The 20,724-nt window shown below is 33.6% G+C and overlaps 3 protein-coding genes and 1 non-coding gene across 17 annotated transcripts in view; 2 read left to right on the plus strand and 2 right to left on the minus strand.

Moving 5' to 3' along the window:
• LOC137001122 (ATPase family AAA domain-containing protein 2-like) overlaps positions 1 to 772 on the plus strand; it is a 3,387-nt gene extending 2,615 nt beyond the window's left edge. For 3 of the 5 annotated variants that reach the window (XM_067359347.1, XM_067359350.1, XM_067359348.1), the window contains 2 exons: positions 41 to 139; positions 311 to 772. In XM_067359347.1, the coding sequence (XP_067215448.1) occupies positions 41 to 139; positions 311 to 612 (401 nt within the window). In that variant the 3' untranslated portion in view covers positions 613 to 772. The remainder of the gene's footprint in view (positions 1 to 40; positions 140 to 310) is intronic. The other 2 variants (XM_067359351.1, XM_067359352.1) reach the window with 1 other exon arrangement.
• LOC105670003 (uncharacterized) overlaps positions 1 to 18,628 on the minus strand; it is a 22,159-nt gene extending 3,531 nt beyond the window's left edge. Inside the window, exons 1-6 of one of the 5 annotated variants that reach the window (XR_010891249.1) lie at positions 18,489 to 18,628; positions 18,140 to 18,268; positions 14,626 to 14,892; positions 12,692 to 12,827; positions 6,376 to 6,544; positions 272 to 1,453 (exon numbers count right to left, since the gene is read on the minus strand). Coding sequence is in view for 2 of the 5 variants with exons in the window: in XM_067359353.1 (XP_067215454.1) it covers positions 2,832 to 4,430 (1,599 nt within the window). In the remaining 3 variants the exon portion in view is untranslated. The other 4 variants (XR_010891250.1, XM_067359353.1, XM_012363274.2 and 1 more) reach the window with 4 other exon arrangements.
• On the plus strand, positions 1,266 to 18,506 carry LOC105670002 (collagen alpha-3(IX) chain-like). Of its 6 annotated transcripts, XM_067359329.1 has the most exons (20): positions 1,266 to 1,405; positions 9,454 to 9,521; positions 9,600 to 9,810; positions 10,066 to 10,282; positions 11,559 to 11,729; positions 12,239 to 12,310; positions 12,380 to 12,463; positions 12,740 to 12,847; positions 12,929 to 13,045; positions 13,627 to 13,813; positions 14,634 to 14,876; positions 14,975 to 15,153; positions 15,248 to 15,409; positions 15,572 to 15,775; positions 15,875 to 16,076; positions 16,384 to 16,485; positions 16,863 to 16,964; positions 17,396 to 17,563; positions 17,644 to 17,712; positions 18,154 to 18,506. In XM_067359329.1, the coding sequence occupies exons 2-20, from the start codon at positions 9,473 to 9,475 to the stop codon at positions 18,270 to 18,272; spliced, it is 2,766 nt and encodes a 921-aa protein (XP_067215430.1). In that variant the 5' UTR covers positions 1,266 to 1,405; positions 9,454 to 9,472; the 3' UTR covers positions 18,273 to 18,506. The 6 variants fall into 6 exon arrangements, with proteins under 6 accessions (XP_067215430.1, XP_067215428.1, XP_067215431.1 ...); XM_067359327.1 differs by having other exon boundaries at positions 15,572 to 16,076; XM_067359328.1 differs by lacking the exon at positions 1,266 to 1,405 and adding an exon at positions 7,853 to 7,949 and having other exon boundaries at positions 15,572 to 16,076.
• Positions 7,146 to 7,218, minus strand: TRNAR-ACG (transfer RNA arginine (anticodon ACG)). The gene has a single exon. It is a non-coding gene; the product is annotated as a tRNA-Arg (tRNA).
• Positions 18,629 to 20,724: the final 2,096 nt, after the last annotated feature.

Raw genomic sequence — 20,724 nt, forward strand, 5'->3', positions numbered from 1 at the left:
TCACGTATAAAATTTACAAATTATTCATGTATATATATAGAGATTAGTGCAGCACGGTCGAAAAAAATTAAAATGGAATCGAAAGCGCGAAATAAATTGGGTTCTGTACGATCTTCGCACTCGACATCTTCTAAATCAAGTAAATATCAATTATAATCTTATAGATCCAGCTTACATGTATAGCAACCCCTTAAAAATTTATTATGAATATATTAACTACATTAATAAATTGATAAATTTTTAAGCGAATAGATAAATAATTATACTTAACTATATTAATATTATAAATTTGCATCGGTGATTGATACAGGAACAAACATCAAAAGAGAATACAGCGCATCCGGCGAGGGTCCGCCTTCCAAACGACAGAAACTAACATCCGGCGTATCGTCCAGCACCGAGAAATTTTTCAGTTCTCAAATCGAGGACTTGATCGAAATGATAGTTCGATCGACGAACGAATGGCCGAGTCATTTACTGGAGAGCTTGTTCTCCTCTCTCGAACTCACAATGGAGCACAACGGAGATTTGTGTGCAACGGTAAACGAGTATGTTGTACGTTACGAGGAACTGAAACGAGTCAAAATGCGTGCACAACAGGAGGAAGATTAATTATTAATTTGGTGGAACGTGCTCTCACTTCTTGTCAATCGTCGTTGTGATGTCTAAATATGCAAAATGCTGTAACGGAACGCAATAATTAATAACAAATTTGTGAAATGTAATATTGTTGTGATATAATGTGATATAATAAATAATGTAGTGGATTGTTTGTTTGAAAAGATATTCCTTTTTCTAATTGTTAACGCGCGTAATATTTAATTATTTAACTAAATATTTATTTTGTTTAAATTATATATATATAATTTAACTAAGAATACTAATAATTATCAATTTTATTCTCGTGTTTTCAGATGCAAATGTCTTCGAGAATCTTTTATATTAATAGCAATTATCGAAACCCTCCTCCTATTTTTCATTATCGATATGTTCAATATGAATTGATCTCTGCTTTGTGCCACATAATTGATGCGCCTTTGTTGCACCGACTTAATGCTGCACGAATGACTTCTCGTCTCTATTCTCTTTGTAGTTCGTAGAAACGAATCAGTTTCTCCTACTCGAGAGAGCATCTCTGCATGTGGTGGAGGGGTTCGGCGACGGTGCTCCATAGGCTTATCAGTTAGCGTGCAGCTACGATGAAATGCTGTTTGCCGTGTTGCATCTATATTCCGGGTACAGTTACGTTCTGTAAAATCACGTGGCCGGATGTGAAGTGTAACGTTACATCAAAGAACGCGTTTATCTGCTGACCATTGCTGATAAACGGACGGCGATAAATCGTTGGCAGTCCTCTAAACCACTTCCAGCGGAGATATCAACAGGAAACCACACGTGGAACAGGGTAACTTGTGAACGTTTTTTCTTCGTATTATTATGCGTGAAATTATTGCTGCAATAGATAACTGATTTTTAACACAAATTAAATTTTCATAATTCTCATTTATGATAGTTACTTTTATAAAATTTGCGGTTTGATTCTATCGTAAGCGTTTAAGCAGATGAACGATATAAAAATAACAGAGTTTCAGATTTTTAACAAATATTTATTACAAACATGTAGAAGAGGTATGTTGGAAAGATCTTAAAATATCAAATTGAGCTTTCTTAACATCGCAGCTTACTCTTAAAAAGGTAGACGAGACGCCGCCGATACTTCTATGTGCTACGGAAAACCACATTTTGGCAGAAATATTACCGTTAGAAAAATTGACCAACACACATAGTGACGCACAATGTGACAAAGATAAAAACAAATAAAGAGTCGCAAATTGTACATAAACTAATTTCCGGAAGTCTTTCCTTTGAAACAAAATGCTTTAATCTCTAAGCTCTAAGCTCCTTACAAAGGAATAAGATATAAAAACTTTTGTAAAATATATAAAATTAAAAAAATAATATTGACTAACTGCTAACTTATATTAAATAGAAATATATAATTAAGTAATTAAACAACTGTCAATTTTTAGCGCAAACGATTAATGTGATTGTTACAAAACTATTATTCAATCACATAAATCAAAAATTTAAAAAAATGAGAAACAAGTATTACATCATGATTAGCACTGATAATAAGTTTACATAATATTTAACACTGGTAAGTACGTCATTCTTTCTAAATATTTCCAATTAATATCATGATAACATTTAGCAAATTTTTATCAATCTTTGTATTAAAATGATCAATAGATGATCAAGATTAAGAATCGTGATTATTCAGATTCATAATCTCCCGATCACCAAAATATATCGCAGTATTTTTCTCATAATCAGATAGAGATTTTAACTGCATATATATGTGTATATATATATATATATATATATATATATATATATATATATATATATATATGGGATTATATTTTAACATCTTTATATTATTTACCATAATAATAGTTACTTCAGGATTGAAACTTAATTTATATGTTACATCGTTATACTCGTTTTATCTATTGGATCACAATATTTTGTTCCATAAATATAAATGGTTAAAATAAAAAAAGAGAATATAATAGAAAAAACGATAATGCAAAATAACTACATTTTTGCATTCATTCTACAATATAAATTAACGGCTACAGAACAGATATATAATATTTATATATGCATATAACATAAAATAAATTACTATTGTCTTCTAATATTTAAGAAAAGTAAAATTAAAGAAGGAAAGATACATTGGCACATTCGCATTTGAGCTTTGAAAAAATTACGATTTACAATCGTACCTACAATCCAACGCTAGTTAACAAATTTTTACTAATATACGCTTAATCTAGTACAACAATCGCTTCATTGTCATTCGCTCTCAATCCGTTGGTGTATTGTGATTCCGCTGCTTGCATCCATGGATTCAAAAAATCTTGATGATCATATACAGGGTACTCTTCTAAGTTATTGTTATTAATTTCTGGTAAATTTTCGTAGCATCTGATTCCGTAATGGTGAAGATCTTCCAAATAGATGCCCAGTTTCTTATCAAATGTATTTGCCAGAAACTGATAACTACTTTCGGTAATTGTTGTAAACGGTAAGTAATTGGACGATTCAACATTCGTCGTAAATTCAGCATTGCATTTTTCAGGATAAACGGTTGATTTTCCTTGTATAGAAAGCATATACAATTCGGCAGAGTTTTGTACTAACATCTCTCTTTCCGTGCGATTAGGCGACTCATGGTTGATATCGCTTTGTGCATTTCCTCTTGTTATCCGTAGCACTTCCTGTATATCATCATCAACGTTCGAATCTACTTTTAGCGATTCGTTTTTTTCATTATCTCTAGATAAAAGAGTACGTTTCTTCATTGCACTATCAAAATTATTATTTTCATTATCAATAGGTACTTCTACAGAATCTATTACAGAACTTGTTAATCCAGCACTTTTCTTATATCCTGCAACTTTATTAGACCGGCTAATAAGATCGTGACAATTTTTGCTGGACCAAGAATTTTGTTTAGAAACAGACGATACTATTTGATCGGATTTGTTTGATTGGTACATAGAAAATTCTTTAGAATCATCTAGAATTTTGTCTTCACAATATGCTTTTTTTCTCTCTCGCTCTTTTGAATACGCATTGTCTATCCTTTGCGAATTTTCCTTATCATGTATAGTGAGATTTCCGAGAAGCACGTTGGAATGTTCCTTAGAAGTGGAATCGTGAGGAATTTCGTATTCTTTGTACGAATCGTCACTACCGGCGATTGTGTTTCTATGAGGCATATTCAGGATCTTCGCGAGACTTCTCCCCACTATATTGGTTGAACATGCTATTGTGTCGTCTTTAGTGGACGCAAATTTACCTACAATGTATCGATTTGCTTTGTGGGGCCATATACCATATTCTATATGACTGTCATTTGCAACAGGGTCCCGAAGAAACAAATCAATATTCGTCGCGCAGTCATCTGGATGTTCTTCAAACCAATTTGGTGTTTGCGTATCAGCATCGACGACATATCTAAGATTCTCCTGCACTTTCAAATATTTTCGATCTAAATTGACATCCATTATGGTTACTCCTTGTAATTTGAATGTCACATGTACAGTCTCTTTTCGAAGCTTCTTTCTGCGCCTGTGTTTGTGTATTAGTCGTTTATGAATTTTCAAGTCCGAAATATTTACAAAATACGCGTTACATATGTCGCAGTTCTGGCCGATGTCCTGAAAGTAACTCTCGTTGTTCAGGCTTTCGATTAAAGGTCCTATAGCTGTATTGTGTCTCCATCGTCTATGCAGAATAACGTCACTTTCACACTTGAAGTCTCTGCCGCATATCTTGCATGTACTTCCGACAATAACAACACTGCACTCCCGCAAAGTCACGCCAGCGGGAATGCGGAATCTTCTTTTGTTTGCCGGCATGTCGACGTCCACGTCGGAGAGCAACCAATTTTTTTTTTTTGGCCGACAAATCTTCTTTGTTGTTCTTTCACCGCTTTTATATTGCCGAATGCCTGAGAAGCCCCAGTCGCACCACCGCGGCAACTACCGCGCGCGGTAGTTCGTCGCCGATAATAAGCTTCGCTTCGTCAGCAACGGGGCTTCGTTCAACTTCGTCTTATATCGGATGTGGCGCCACCTCACCTGAGGGAATCACTGAGGATGTGACCTGACGTCGAGACAAAAGACAAATTGGTATCGTGCTGTGTATGTTATTGGCAACAGTCGAATTTGACCGTTAACCAAAATATAATATGTAATACGTGTGAATACACATTCCAGCACAATTGAACGTAACATAAATTAATGATATAAATTGATAAAGAATATTATTCCTTTTTTTTGTAATTCTTATACTAATAAAACAAAAAAAAGGACGAAGAACTTCTTGATCAATTTTATATTACGAAAACGTTCGACAAATTGTTCAACTACTTTTTGAACAAGAATAAATTGATAAGATTGGTGTTTCAATAACATTGATAGGATGCAACAGTTATCAACTCGTTATCAACTCATTTTTAACTTTTTATTACATCACTTCTCATGATATCAAATTTCTACTAAATTTATTTGCCAAGGTTGAATATTAGATTACACATTGGAAATTGCGTGTAAGAAATTAAAATTTAATTGGATCGGGCAATCAAAATTTTGTCCCATAGAATTTAATTCATTAAAAAATTGACTTTAAATTTCTAATTTGCAATTTTCAATATCAAATGCATAGTCTATGAGTTTTAAGCAACGGAAATCAACCGTTTTTAATCAAGTATTAAATAAATAAATGGAAGTTATACCTGTAGCTAGTTTTAATTCCATGTTAAAATAATATGCATTTGGATGAGAAGTAACTCGAATTATTTAATAGACTTAAAAGACTTAAAATTAATAATGTTATAAAAAGTAGCTAGCAGGTTTAATCACGGCATTGAGTCAAATATTGTGTATTCTTATAACTAATCGAATATTTTCACCAATTGCTAGTTTAATCTGCAAACGGAAAAATGCTATACGTATAAAGCTGCATAATTCACTCGTTAAATTTTAATGAGTGAATTAGAATAGAGTTAAAAGTAGAATTAAAATATAATTTGTATATGTAAAATAAATGTTTTGCATATATATAAAATACATGTAAAATAAGATACACATGTATTATAATATTAACTAAACGTTAAATATATCTTCTAACACAGTATGCATTATAAAACAAAGGAAATATCTTAACAATGTAATTGTAACAATATAATTTTAATTATAGCAACGGATAATGTAGTCGTTTAAAATTATTTTGTAAAATATAACTATGTCCTTAATAAATTGTACGCTAATGTCGTACAATTTAATCGTATTAATTTAATAAAAGTATTAATCAGCATTAATTATTATATAATCCTTCTCTCCCCACTTTTATTTAATAATTTACTTATAAACTAATATTTCTAATGATATATAATAATGTTCTGAATATATTACGTAGATAGAGAATAAGAAAAGACTAAGAAAGAATTTCTCTCTTGTATTTATGTTCACAGTATCGCCCATGCCAAACGTGATAAAAACATGTAAACAGTCGAACCCTTGACATACATCGTAGCAGAATATAATCCCAGCATATTCATATATATTTCACTTTTACATTCGTTAACTAATACAGTTACAATTATATAGTATTATAATTAATTAGGAATAGAAAATTAATTACATAAAATTACTAATAGCATTGTCGAAATTGCTATCTGCTTCCCCTTACAGACAAACAATAAGGACGATATTTTGTTTAACATGCACAGAATAAAACTTCCAAAAAAATAAACTAAATATTTTTATATAAAAGATTAAGCTCTGACAAGTAGTTTCTTACCTGCTTTTGACGATGAAACGCTATATCTTCTAACGCTTTGCTGCTCTAAGCTCTTTGTATCCCGAAACCATCTCGTCAGCTCTGTTGTGTGACTCACAACGCAATAGAAGAAAAGAATGTACCTCCTGATCGCTAAAAGCACCATTCCGGTGTTGCCAGTTACTCAGTTCTGAAAGTTTGAAGAATTACTTTGAAAAAACGCAAATATCCGACTACTTCGTGATAAAAATCCCGAAAAATAGTTTACAAATGTAAAATACGCATAATATAATTTATGCACATCGTTTTTTTTATTTATATTATAAAATTCTCGCACGTTTGTCTTGCTACGTGTGCTTATTGGAGAGAATATTAAATAATTTTTCAATGATATTTACTTTTGTCGATGAATAAAATAAATCAAAATTTATTTTCTAATTTGCTCACACTGTCGGAAATTTTTTGATCAATATTATTTATCTATAAAAAACGCAATATAAAAATTTAAAAAAGAGGCGATGTTAATTAATAGTTATGTAAACTTGTCTCATAAACAAAAAAATGTTATCATAAAACGTATAAATTTCTGATTCTGATTTCTTTCTATATACAAAAGATTATTTTTATCGTCGCATATGCTCTTAATCGTAAAAGCAGAGGAAACGTTCCATTTTGACTGATTATCTTACGTACATGCATAATTTTTAACATCTTCTGATTTTGCAATATTGTTAATTTCTGTTTTAAAAAAATTAATTTTAAATTTATCATTAAAAGTATCAATTTAATCACGATCCTGCCAGGATTCGAACCTGGAATCTTCTGATCCGTAGTCAGACGCGTTATCCGTTGCGCCACAGGACCACATCAAAGGTCAATTTTTTCATGTACTTTCATTGAAATCATAAATATATATATAAATTTATGAAGAAAAATTTACCTGCAGATTTTAAAACACTTATAAAAAGATCTTGTGAGATTTATTATTAAATTTGGATGGTGCATCTCCCACTACTGCTTATTCAACAATGCTCATCAAGTTCCTATAGTTCCTAAATTTTTAATAATCAAATGCTGCATTCATCGAGATACTTCTAAAAGAATGATTAAGAAAATCATATCGTCTACATCGTTTTAATATCAAGCAATATATATCAAAACTTAATTTATCTACTTTATCTAAATAGTAATGATGCATCTAATCTATCAAAAAATATCTTTTGATAGATTAGATTTATCATTACTTTTTAGATAAATTTATAATCTTAATTTACAATCAAAATGACACGGAACATTTACCGGATGCTTATCTCCCTATAATTAATTTTTTTCCTCCTCTATAATTGTATTTCCCTTTCCTTTACTAATTCCTTTATTCCCTCCATTTCACCATATCTTCCCCTCCATACTTCTTGTTCTTCCTACTTCTTGTTCTTCCTCTCCCCTTCTCCTTTTTATCATCACACGGAATTTCTTTACTTAATTTTGATCATTAAGATCTCAACTATTACACTGTTTAAGTCTAACATCTTTTTACTCTTCCACCTCGCTCCTTCTGTGTGGATAAACTTACGTTCTACATGTTTTCATTACAAGTATGTATAAATCATTTCAATCTCCGGTCAGCTTACTTTTTATAACATTAATTTTCATTGGATATTATTATATTGATTACAGTCCTAACGTCTTTATGTACTGAACAACACTTTCGTTAAAATGGATTGTGAAAATTTCTTCCACATTATATTGTCTTTGTAATCAATGCGTTACGATTCTTTCGTTTCTTATTATACACTGAAGAAGGCCTGATGTCAGGCAGAAACGTTTGTAAATGTAAATGTAAATAATTTTAAATAAATATACTGTAACCTTCGCACGAATAACCTACATTGTAGCTCTTTACGCTCCTACTTAATTTTATTTGATTTTGTTAATTACTAGAGCCTTGTACATCAATTATTTTATAATCTTATTATTTAATAAAATATTGAATAAATTAAATAAACTCTTATTTATAACCGCCGTGTATATTCTGTACATACATTGTATTTTACTCTATTAATATAATTCATGGATTCAATTTTATTTCTGTGTAAAAATTTCAAGAAAAAGTAATTTAATAAATCGAAAAAAGCCCCAACAATTATATATGGGTGTTTCAGACCACCCGTACTCCCCATTTAAAAACGAGGGAAATGGTTATTTTAAAAAATGTTTCAGACAAAAGTCGTTGGTGATCAAGTAATGCATTACATGGGCACATGCGATTTACCTTAAATGACGTCGTGAAAGTCATGTCCAGGTCGACTTGAATTTTTTAAATGGGAACACTTACTTTCTCTTACTTTTTATTTCATATTCTTGTAGCTGACGTCAAGGCGTTTTCAAAACACTGGTTACAAACCCTTTTTAGTTGAGACTAATTTTACAAAAAGGCTGTGACATATATATAATTCAAAAGTAACGAAAAACGGTACAGAGACTATGATCAAATTGTTGTGTGTCGATGTTACATATATTTACGAGTCATATACAGTCTGATAACAATAAACGTTTCGATCGATTATGCGATCATTTCTTCAGTAGAGGAAAATAAATTAGAATTAAACATAATATATACACCGAGATTTAATTAATACTCATACTTAAAATTAGAAGCAACAAATTCACGAATAGATCATTCACGATTCGTGAATTTGTTGCCTTTAAGTATGGATGTTAATTAAACCTCGGTAAATGTTACCAATATGTAACAACACCAGCATATATATCATCACATAATGTCTTATTTACTGAGATTTCATACCGATTTTCTTCACAAGTGACAAGTTTTTAATTAAATCGACTATACGCTAATTTTTATTACATTTTATTCTAATTTATTTTCCTATACTGAAAATGATTGTATGACCGATCGAAACGGCTATCAAATTATACTTTAATGACTTGTAAATATATGTTACATAACATATATGATACACAACTTATTTATAGCCTCCGTGCCATTTTTCATTACTTTAAAATGTAATTTGTTTAGATGCTTAAGAAAAATTTATTCTAGAGCATAATAAATACTGTCAATTATTATTACCGTTTCAGATTTAATTAATTGCGGCAAATGTATATGCAAACATGGCTATTCATGATAGTGTATTTGTCATATGCCCGTAAGTATCATCGCGTTGATGCAAAATCACATCAAGTTAGTGAAGCTTGCGAAGGTTGAAATATCACATTTTCATTAGAATATGTTATGGGAGAAGATACTATCAAACGTGGGCTGTGCAATGGCTACAAATCCGGCGAAGACGATCAACAGACCTTCGATTTCATCAGCAAGTTAAAATTCGATCTGTTGGAGGCCCGCTATAGTGGCATGATGAAAGTGCGAGGCAGCAACCGCATGCAGACGGCATATCGGCTGGAGAGAGACACTGATGTCATCCTACCGACAAAGTATTCAAATTAAGATGCACAGAAACAGTGGCGTAGCATCTTTAAGTTCTCGAATAGAAACTCTACACAGCTAAATTAAAATGAATAATCCACGCACATACATACATATTTATTATAATGATTAGAATTGCCATTTCTGTAAAGTCTATTCGATTAATGAAGATGAATAATGATTCTTTAAGCTGTTTTGCCATTAAAAGCATCGATTAGCAGAATACCGAGCAATTTTCCTTTCACGTTTGCGTCTTGTTTCAGAAATATTACAGCTAATGGATTTCCAGAAGAATTCACGTTAGTGTACACATTGAGAGCTAGAAAATCGCCTAGGAACCCTTGGCATGTCATTAAGATCGTGGATGCGAAAGGTGACGCTCAATTTCTCATTACGATGAATCCCAGGAGACAAACGCTGGACCTTTCATTGATTGATTACGAGGGAAAATTGCAGACGCTTTCTTTCATGAACGATCGCGTAAGTGTCATAGGTCATGTTTTCTAATAACTTGTACATTGTTATGTACAATGGCCTCATATCTTTAGGATAAATACATGACATTTCCAAATCATATGCTTGAACAATAGAGATATTTGTCTTAGAGAAACGCCTGAATTTATAAATTTTTAACGCAGTTTATTGTCCTTATTTGCCATAAAAAATGATTAAAATGTTTTATTTGACAAAAAAGAGATATTTTTGTCGAAACATTGTTGAATTGAGAAAGCTGAAAGTTGAACGCATTTCGACATTGATGACACTTGTGGAATGCGCCGTAACTCCTATCAAGTGCGACTTTTAAAAAAAAATCGCTTGTTGAGAAGAGAGAGCCGGAACAATTTAGCCGATCGATTATTATGAGTGTTTTGTCAATTGTGGCACAAAATCATTACGTAAGCCATCGCGTGAATGCGTGCCAAACGGCACAAAATTGGGACGTAAATAGTATCGTCGTGTCTTCACGAGACGCGAGACAGAGCAGATGTAATATGCATTAAATCGCTTCTTGCAGAAATGTCAGTTAAGAGATTCTCAACGTTAGCGTGACGAGAAAACGAGACATCAATTATATGATCAATGATTCTGCAATAAGAACATCATGATGTACTTGAAATCTTTTAATCGATGAGGAGAACACTATTGCGGGCATTTATGCGTTTCAAAATAGCGTAGATTTGTACGATAAATATAAAATTCCTCACTAATAACACTCGCTGACGTACATTTTAGATGAACTGCAACATGCGACTTTGATGGAAGTCTATTTATAATTTCATATAATGAAAAGTATTTGAGAAACACGCATACAGAATACATATCGCTGATATATATCTTGTAAATGTGTATTCTGATTTTTCAAGTGTTTCCTGCATATTACATCAAACTAAATTATACGTAGAATTCTATTCTGAATTTTGTCGGAAGTTGTAGATCATCTAAAGAACTTTATAGAAGTCATTTATTCCTTTAATCGTTATTTTTCGTATGCACGGTGGTAGATCTATCAGTATGCTAATAAAGTTAAAATTTTACGCTACAAACTCGTTAAATATTTATAATGCGATCTTATTAAATATTCATAAAGTTTCTTTTTCTTGCCTTAAACTTTTTTGCCTTCTCAAATATTATATTTTAGCTTCCACAGCTCCTAAAAATTAAACCCGCCGTTACAAAGGATAAATAAAAGAAAATTTAGCTAATTACAGTTTGTGTCAAAGAATAATGAACAAAGATTTGGTTTTTGATAAAATAGTTATTCGACAAGAGTTGGCACAAAGTAAATTTTGGAGTGTACAAGGATAAGCTAGTACTTAACGTTGATTGTATACACATTGGCACGAAAGCGCTAAAACCGCGCAGATCGATTAAAGGTGATGGAGACATATCAATAGCTAAAATGAACAACAGTGAAGTCACTGTACCGGTAAGTTGCTTTAATACTTGTTAAATTTACATTTAAAGCCTAAAAAGAGGAAAGTTTTGCTATTTATTCTAGTTGTCAACTAAAAATTTGTGCTCTAAACTTCGGCATAACTTCATAAAGATTAATTTGCATGCACATAACATGCGTCTGACATTTACGAATTGCATCTCTGTTATGTCACTGCGAAGAATATGCATCATTCATATACAACATTACGAGTCGGCTATCGCAATTAAGTAGCCCTCGCTACTTAATTAACAACAGCTTCACCCACAGGCTGAAATTGTCAGTAGGACAAGCTGAATTTAATATTAGCTTTGGCTTATATCCAGAGTGCACATTCACGATATTAAAGCTTTAATAAATAGAAATATCATTATGAAAGAAAAATGTGAAAAATTAAATATTTCCTACTAATCTAACGAAGAACTACAAACTGCAAATTGAATAAAATGTTAAATATGATATCATTATTATATTGTCTGAATGTGAATTTGCTTTATTGCAAGATCGATATGCAATGGATGGTCCTAAACTGCGATCCTACGAGAGCGGAGAGGGAAACGTGCGAGGAAATACCGGTAGGTCAATATATTTTCACAAGATTTACGATTCGCAAGATCTGACCAGTGTAATTTACATGACCGTAGCAAAACCTAGTCGCTCCGTTGTCGCAAATAAAACCCGCCTGCGAAATCTGTCCGCAGGGACCACGTGGATTTAATGGCACAAACGTAAGTACCCTTTTCAAATTTATATTAACTGTTAGATTAATAAATATATGCATCGAACGGTTAAGAATAAATTAAATTTTCAGATGATGTACTAACAAAATTTGAAACACTTAACAAGTTAGCCGACAAAAATTGATCTCTATATATATTTTTATAAATACGTGTTAATAATTTAAACGAGACTAAATGTTACGTTAACCAAAAGAGTGCATGCACTTTCTTGTTTACCTAATAATTTCCGAAATCGTTGATGACACATGAAGAAAATGGTATCAGGGATCACCCGGTCCGCCTGGACTAACTGGAGCGCCGGGATTGACTGGATCACCAGGTTTACCTGGATTTCCCGGACAACGTGGATTACCTGGGGAACAAGGAAGATCAGTAAAATCTTTTTTTTTACACATACAAAATGCAAACATATTGTATGAAAGAAAAGGGATACAAAAAAATATACATTCTTAGGGGGCAACAGGTAACATCGGCGCCAGAGGTTTTCCAGGATTACCGGGTCCCATAGGATCAACTGGACCCGTAGGATCACCGGGATTACCGGGACAAAAGGGCGATCGCGGTGAAAGAGTAAGCATCTTTTACACGTTGAATGCCGAGAATACCAATCACGAGTACTTAATTTTTCATTAGTTGAGATTATATCAGCGTGGTAAATTAACATATTGGATCAGTCATTTTATTGCTAGTACTCAGCGGCTACGTGTCTTTCTATTTTACATATATAAACACTAGAATTTTTGTGATCGCTCTAAATGTTAATATTGTAAACACGAGAAGTCTCGTGATCCGCAATGTGTTTATTACGATTTCATATAATGCAGAATAATTAAAAATTTTTGAATATTATTAATGTTATGATAATGATACGTATAAAATAACAAATGCACTATTAAACGTTTAAACAATTTAATTTTTAAAATAATTTAGTTATATATATTTTAAATGTATATTATGACTTTGATATTGATATTTAAATGATATTTAAATGTATATATATATTATGACATATTACGATATTGCAGCGTAAACGACAAGATATATAAAATTCGCTCGGTATTTAACGTGTTAATTTTAATTTAAATATGACGGCAGATAATTAGAAAATATTTCCTTGACGAAAATAACAATGGAAAAATAAAACTTAATAGGGTGATATGGGATTTCCCGGTCTGAAAGGAGATCAAGGTCCTCGTGGATTTCCGGGTCCGCCGGGGAACGTAAGCAATTTTGATGGTAATTTATCGCACTTAACGGGCCCTTCTGGACCGCCTGGATATACCGGCGAAAAAGGGGCGAAAGGAGATTACGGTATTCAAGGCAAGCCGGGTGAAAAAGGTATGACATATCGTTCTTTAGCAAAGGAACGCGTACATTACCTAATTACAGTAGATTAAATTTGTTTACGCATTTATTTACGCGGCAGCACTGAATATGCGCTGAACAATATAATTCGATTTCGCGTTATAAATCGCGTCGAGACATATAACCGCGTTATTTTTGTTAGCAATTGAGTGTAAGAATGTCATGAAACAAGTGTTCTCGATTATTGCTGTCAACGTCGCCAATATCTAAATCAACTTGCCACCTAATCTGGATTGTACCAAGACGAATGTGATGCACGAATGTCTGCTCGTGTATTTAATCGCGATCTTAATTTGCAAATGCAAATATTGATTTGCACTCAAATGCTCGAATTGTTTATGTTTCACGTTTATGGCTTTTTTATTAACATTATATACTATACATTGTAAAAAATCGCGATTCCAACAGCGACTATTAAACGATTCAAGCGATGCATAATATTCCACGTATCTATGTCGACCCAGATGTGCTAATTCACAGTCATTGTAAATCAATTTATCGCAATCTGTGACAACGTCTATAAATTGTTCGCTAAGTAGCTGAAGAGTTAAAGTTAATCGATTGGAAAAGGTTTCATTAAAAATGTTCGTTAACATTTGTGTATAATTGTACATAATTAATGCGTAAAAAATTACGAAAACATCGTTTCAAAATTATGCATTTTTAAATAGAAAACTAAAATAAAAATGTATATTGTATATAATTTAAAAACGACATTTTTCTTAATATATTTATAATATACGTCAATTATCATAAAATTTAAATTAAAATAGAAATATATTTACGTATTTAGGTGAACGGGGAGAAAGAGGATATCCGGGATTGGATGGTCATAACGGCGCACCAGGACCTCCTGGTCTTCCAGGATTTCCCGGTCCGCCTGGACCCACAAGGAACCCTACATATGCGGATATCCCTCGCATTCCTGGACCACCAGGTCCTCGTGGCATAACAGGTCCTCCAGGATTGCCAGGACCTCCGGGTTTGCCAGGTGAAATGGGACCGAAGGGTGATGCCGGAGACCGAGGTCGAGATGGTTCGTAATTAATTTACTAAAGAGATTAAAAATTAATAAGTTTAATTAAATTTTTTAACATTTTATCTTAGATGCAACACAAAATATTATGTTTACAGGTATATCGGGACTAACAGATAATAGTGTAATACCAGGACCACCGGGTCCTGAAGGACTTGTTGGTCCCCCTGGCGATGATGGTCTTCCAGGCGAGAAAGGAGAAAATGGACCAATAGGTCCTCCAGGACTACCTGGAACTCTAGGAAAAGATGGACTTCCAGGATTACCGGGACCACAGGTACTTTGTATTATTTTTCATTTACTTATACTTCTATTATTATTTTCTGCAAAACAATGTGCTATTTTATGAATATTCGTCATTGCATGCGAAGGGACTTCTAGGGTCACGTGGAGAACCAGGTTCTCCAGGACCTCGAGGTTTAGATGGATTTATGGGAAAACCGGGGCTCGATGGAAAACCGGGCCAGAAGGGAAATAAAGGCCAGAGCGGCGAACAAGGTCCTGTCGGACCTCGCGGGCTACCGGGAAGTTCGGTAAAAATGACCGAAACAAATATAACATTATATTGTACAATTTAAATATTATTACTATATCTATATAATATAAATATTACTATTAATATATCGTAAAATATTATACATTCCTGTGCTAATTTATAATAATTAATATAATATTTATTTTATTATTATATATAGGGACCAGCAGGCTCGCCAGGTACGCCAGGCGTACCAGGATTGGAAGGAAGACCAGGTCCATTCGGACCTCCAGGACCGTCGGGTCCGCCAGGACCTCCGGGTCCTCCCGGTCCTTCCAGTCTTTCATCCACCGATAGTAGTTTTGTTAATATCGGCAATCCTGGTCTCGAAGGGCCCAGAGGTCCACCGGGTCCTCAAGGAATAGTAAGCATCGTATTTAAAATTAAAATAAATCTAGCCAAATTCAATGAATTAAAGACAAACCTTAAATTAAAAAAAAAAAAAAAAAAAAAAAAAAAACAGCCGGGTGAGAGAGGAGCTCCTGGAGAACGAGGATCGGAAGGTCAATTAGGACCGCCTGGTATTCCTGGTAGAGATGGAACACCTGGATTACAAGGATCGCCTGGAAATAGAGGTCAGACCGGATTACCGGGACTCGAAGGGCCGCCGGGTCGCAGTATTAGCGAGGTGGAGATTCGTGATATTTGCGCCAGTGTACTGAGAGGTGATTTATCACTCATGGTAGAACCGTTCCTGGAAATATTACAATTTAGTTATAATTCAACCAAATTTAATTGATCGGATCGTCTATTTTTTTTTCTACTTTTATCTTTAGAGACAAAGGGTTATTTAATCTTCGGTTAACTTTAATTGAAGTTTAGAGAAATAATCCTACCTCAACCATCTCATTGAAAAATACTCGCGCTGAAATAAAAAATGTGAAATGTGATTGTGCTATTTTTACATACAAGGCTAACATATAAATTATCTCGCGATTCTTTTTCTTTTTATTGTCGCTTATATACATACAGAACGGATAACCGAAATCACAACATTGATGCAAGGCCCACCCGGTCCACCAGGCCGAGGCCGTCCAGGTCGTTCTGGATCACCCGGCCCTCAGGGTCGTCCAGGTATATCCCCACCTCGTCAGGATTGCCGATCTTTATCGCTTTTTATTTGTGCTCGGCACGATATTAATCGCATTAAAGATCAGCTACTGTCGTAGGTTTTTTTGTTAGTTTAGAGACGAATCTTGGACGTAGAGCGGAACGCTAGGACCCTAGGTCGAGATGAAACATTTGACAAGCAACATTGTTGTAATAGCCTCACGATCTAAACGCTTGAAGCACCATCATCATCATCATCGTCCTTGCGTAGATTTATATAGTACATGAGAATGGCGTGATTTATCATGACACTTAACGGTATTGACGGTTCGATCGGGACTAATGATCCCGGCGTTGCCGTTACGTCCATAAAGATAATGGTATACTGGCATGTGTCACAGAGAGGCTGAAAGAACTAACAGAGGGTCTACGAGGGCTACCCGGATTGCCAGGACCGGCTCGACACGGCCGTCCCGGTCGAGTCGGAGCGCAGGGCATTCCAGGTACCTACTGCTCGAAACAGTGTATTCCTCTGGAATGTCTGGAAAGTGACCTGTTCGGAATAATGGAAGCTTCTCTCGCACGCATGCGACGAATAGATTAATCAAGTAATTGCACTAATCGTTTCATCAAATTCTAATGCTATTAACATATTTTAAAAGCAAATTTTTAAAGCAGTACATGCTTTATACATCTTCATAAGCAAAACAAGTTTATTTATCTTCAATTTTATCATGAATTCTTATATTTAATCTGTCTTCGGTTATAAAGAGCTGTAACTGCTTTAAGAAACGCCTGTATAATAAACCAATAAAAATTTACATAAATGCATGATGCATTAATAATATAACAGTATTTTATAAATACTTTTATCGCTTTTTATATAATTGCAAAAATTTCTTAATTTTAATTAATGCTATTTTTAATCATTCAGGCGATCAAGGACCACCGGGATTTCCAGGAGAACGTGGATTCGTCGGTTTACCGGGTCCGCAAGGTCCTTCTGGACCGCAAGGATCACCTGGCGAACGTGGAGAAAAAGGAGACAGGGGTCTCGAAGGCGTCGGTATAGAAGGTCCGACTGGCCCACCAGGTTTACCAGGTTAAAAAGGATTATTAACAATAAAAAGATATTATAGAAATATTCAAGGTTGCTAAGATTCTGATCATGTTTTATAACAGGACCTCCTGGTAATGATGGTATTGGTCTACCTGGAACACAGGGAGACAGGGGAGAGCCAGGCAGACCAGGTAAAAAAATAACATTGTTTTATGAATAGCTTGCAGAATAACTAAACTATTTTTTTCATCGATATCTGTATATCATTTTATATATAAAACACGTTTTTAGCAATCTATAATTCATGAGATTTTGAAATACACATCTATTTATAATTTCATGCAATAAAAAATTCAAAGAATTATAATGTACACATATATAATGCATATCACTGATGTAAATTTTATACATGTGTGTTTCATTCATATGTGTTTGTCACAATGTACATTTTAATTTGTCAAATGTTCTCTGCATTACAGAGAGTACGTAAAAGTATAAATAGAATTCTAATGTCTTCTTTGTTATATAGGACACATAAAAGTATAAATAGAATTCTATTTTGAATTCTGTCATGAATTATAGATCGGCTAAAGTAAGATTAAAATAATAACTTAATACCATTAACTTGATAGGAATTCCTGGTATAAGAGGAGTGGCAGGACCGCAGGGACCACCTGGATTTTGTGAATTCTGCAATTATCCTAGCAGCAATTACTTGCAGTATAATCGTGGTAACACCAAAGGACCCTGATAATAATAAATATAAAAATTTCCATACAGCAAAAACATAGTGTGAAAAACACATAATAATTTGATATGCTTTCTGATCTAATTATTTACAGTTTGGCATTCAGCATCAAATTACAAATTTCTACAGGTCTTTCGCAGATCACTGCTATATATTTTTCAATTACGAGTTAATTATGACTAACCTCAAACTGTCAATGTATTATTTAATAAAACTTACTTTTGATATAGCTGCTTATCGATGCATTATTATTAGATTGATATAAAAAAGTCTCTTTCTTTCTTTTTCTCTCAAAGCTTTGTGTTAATTGCTAATTAATGTAATAATACAGATAGTCGCGCGGTCTTGAAAGATTTGAATCCGTCGCACATATCGACGCATAACATCGCGGTCCGATTCTTCGTTCTTCCGTTCACAGTGGCGACGGCGCCACCGACGGGTCGTCGGAAATATCGGGAATCAGTGGTGGCCAGTGATGGCCGCGGAATTCGCGACGTGCGTCGGGTCGAGGTTCAAGCGGCGAGCTTGTTTATCGTGACGTCGTCCCGGCGAGAATCCCGCCTCGTCCGGTCGCGTAAAATCGGAATTCGCTCGCGGAGGGAGTTGATCGCGCGTGCATCACGAACGGACCAGTATTCTGGTGAAGCGAAGCATACGTTCCGTTTGATAAAACTGCTCCCATGGCTGCGGATAGTTCTGTACAAACCTGCGGCTAATCGTGACGAATATCGTATGCGCCACGAAAGTATCTGTTTGAATAACAATTATTTTTTCCCTTCGGCTCGTTTTGTCTCGTGATACAATGATGAGGTGGGAGTGAAGAAAGTACGAGAGAGGGTTTTCGAAGAATACGAGACAACTCCACGCCCCGGTACCCCTTACGTTGGTACCCTTTTTTTCTCGCTGAAGACACGCGCGCAGAGAGCGCCCCAGGTAGCATAAGCAGGTAGACAAATAGATAAATCGACCGATAGAACAGATTAGATGTATAAGATATGTTTTTTTATCGATAGTTTTTCCATCTTTTTCACGTCTTTTTCTGTTTGCTCAATATTCTGTTTGAATATTCAATGTATATTTATATCCTTTTGAATACAAAAAATATAGAACAAATAAAAGCTGATCCGTAAAAGCATCGCAAATCCTATTCAAAACTTGAGATAATGTTAATTTTTAATGGAGTTAAACATAAATGAAAACAATTATGATAGTAAATTAGTAAAGTTGGATATAGTTAATAACCATTATATCCTAATTATCGTTCATTAAACATTGCTAAAATCGTTGCTCAACAATTCAAATAATATATTTTATACATTAACGTTTTATACATATTTTGAATATTTTATAATAGCACTTTTATATAAAGTTTATATTGACCTATGCGCTCAGACTCTTATTGCAGATTTAGCATTAAATTATGTTAAGTGATAGCTAGATATTAATAGGCATTAAATTATGTTAAGTGATAGCTAGATATTGACAGGTATTAAATTATTAATGGTGATGTAAATCATAAAGTTAGTTATTTATTAATACACTATTTGATTTTGACATTGCTTAAAAAAATTAATCATCAATTTTATCTATTTAATAAGAAAATGAGATTAATTTCATAAAAATAAAGAGCCAGATTCAGCGCTTAATGCAATAACATAGAAAACAAAAGTATTAATGATACTTTTGATGTTGATTTTAATGCGTAAACTATGCTTGTGCTTTAAAAAAAAATTTTTAAGAGTGACAGTGCAATTAATCAACGAGAAGATTCTTTTACCATATTAAATGGAACTTTAAAGAATGTTCTTTTGAACTTGCTCAATTAGAAACTTACCCTATACATATTGATCCTATACATTAATCTTCTGTGCAAATATAAATTGAAGTCCATAAATCTATTCTTTACAGTTACAATATATACACGCACAATTTGCACTTTCTGTTCCTAAAATAATAAAAAATCGAATATTAGATATATAATATTTGTAGGCAGAGCGAGGAAAGAGAAAAAAAAATAACAAAAAATACAGTTGAAAAAGACAGAACCCCTATACTGCTAAAAAAAATATAAAAATAAAGGGAATTTTTCGATTTCTAAAACAATTGAAGATGTCCTTTTACTTTTTAACTTTCACCCTTATGTGAGTAACATACATCTATTATGCTAATGAAAGTTTTAGAGACATATTACGTATAGCAAACATAAAATACATAACAGTACATCAAAATGCTTTATACCGTGATCTTGACCTTCGAAATGGTACCGGTTTTGATTCTTTTTACCATTACGCCGTTTCAGAAGTCACAACCAAATGTCCGTTACAAACGTTATAAAAAAAATTTCTCAAGGATCTGAAGTTGGCCGCGCCTTTTAGCCGCTCCATTTCGCGCGTTCCTTCAAACGTGTCCGACCGCCCGGCGTTCCCTTCCCGACCATTCCTTCGTTTCTTTGACC

Source organism: Linepithema humile, chromosome 7, assembly GCF_040581485.1.
Source record: "Linepithema humile isolate Giens D197 chromosome 7, Lhum_UNIL_v1.0, whole genome shotgun sequence".
NCBI lineage: Eukaryota > Metazoa > Arthropoda > Insecta > Hymenoptera > Formicidae > Linepithema > Linepithema humile.

What these genes read in the sequence shown, in the direction of transcription:
- LOC105670002 (XM_067359327.1), top strand. Translation starts at nt 9,473, where the DNA reads ATGTATATGCAAACATGGCTATTCATGATAGTGTATTTGTCATATGCC. An exon ending in TTGCGCCAGTGTACTGAGAG is followed by an intron (nt 16,077 to 16,383) that starts GTGATTTATCAC and finishes ATATACATACAG; the next exon opens with AACGGATAACCGAAATCACA. An exon ending in CGGAGCGCAGGGCATTCCAG is followed by an intron (nt 16,965 to 17,395) that starts GTACCTACTGCT and finishes TTAATCATTCAG; the next exon opens with GCGATCAAGGACCACCGGGA.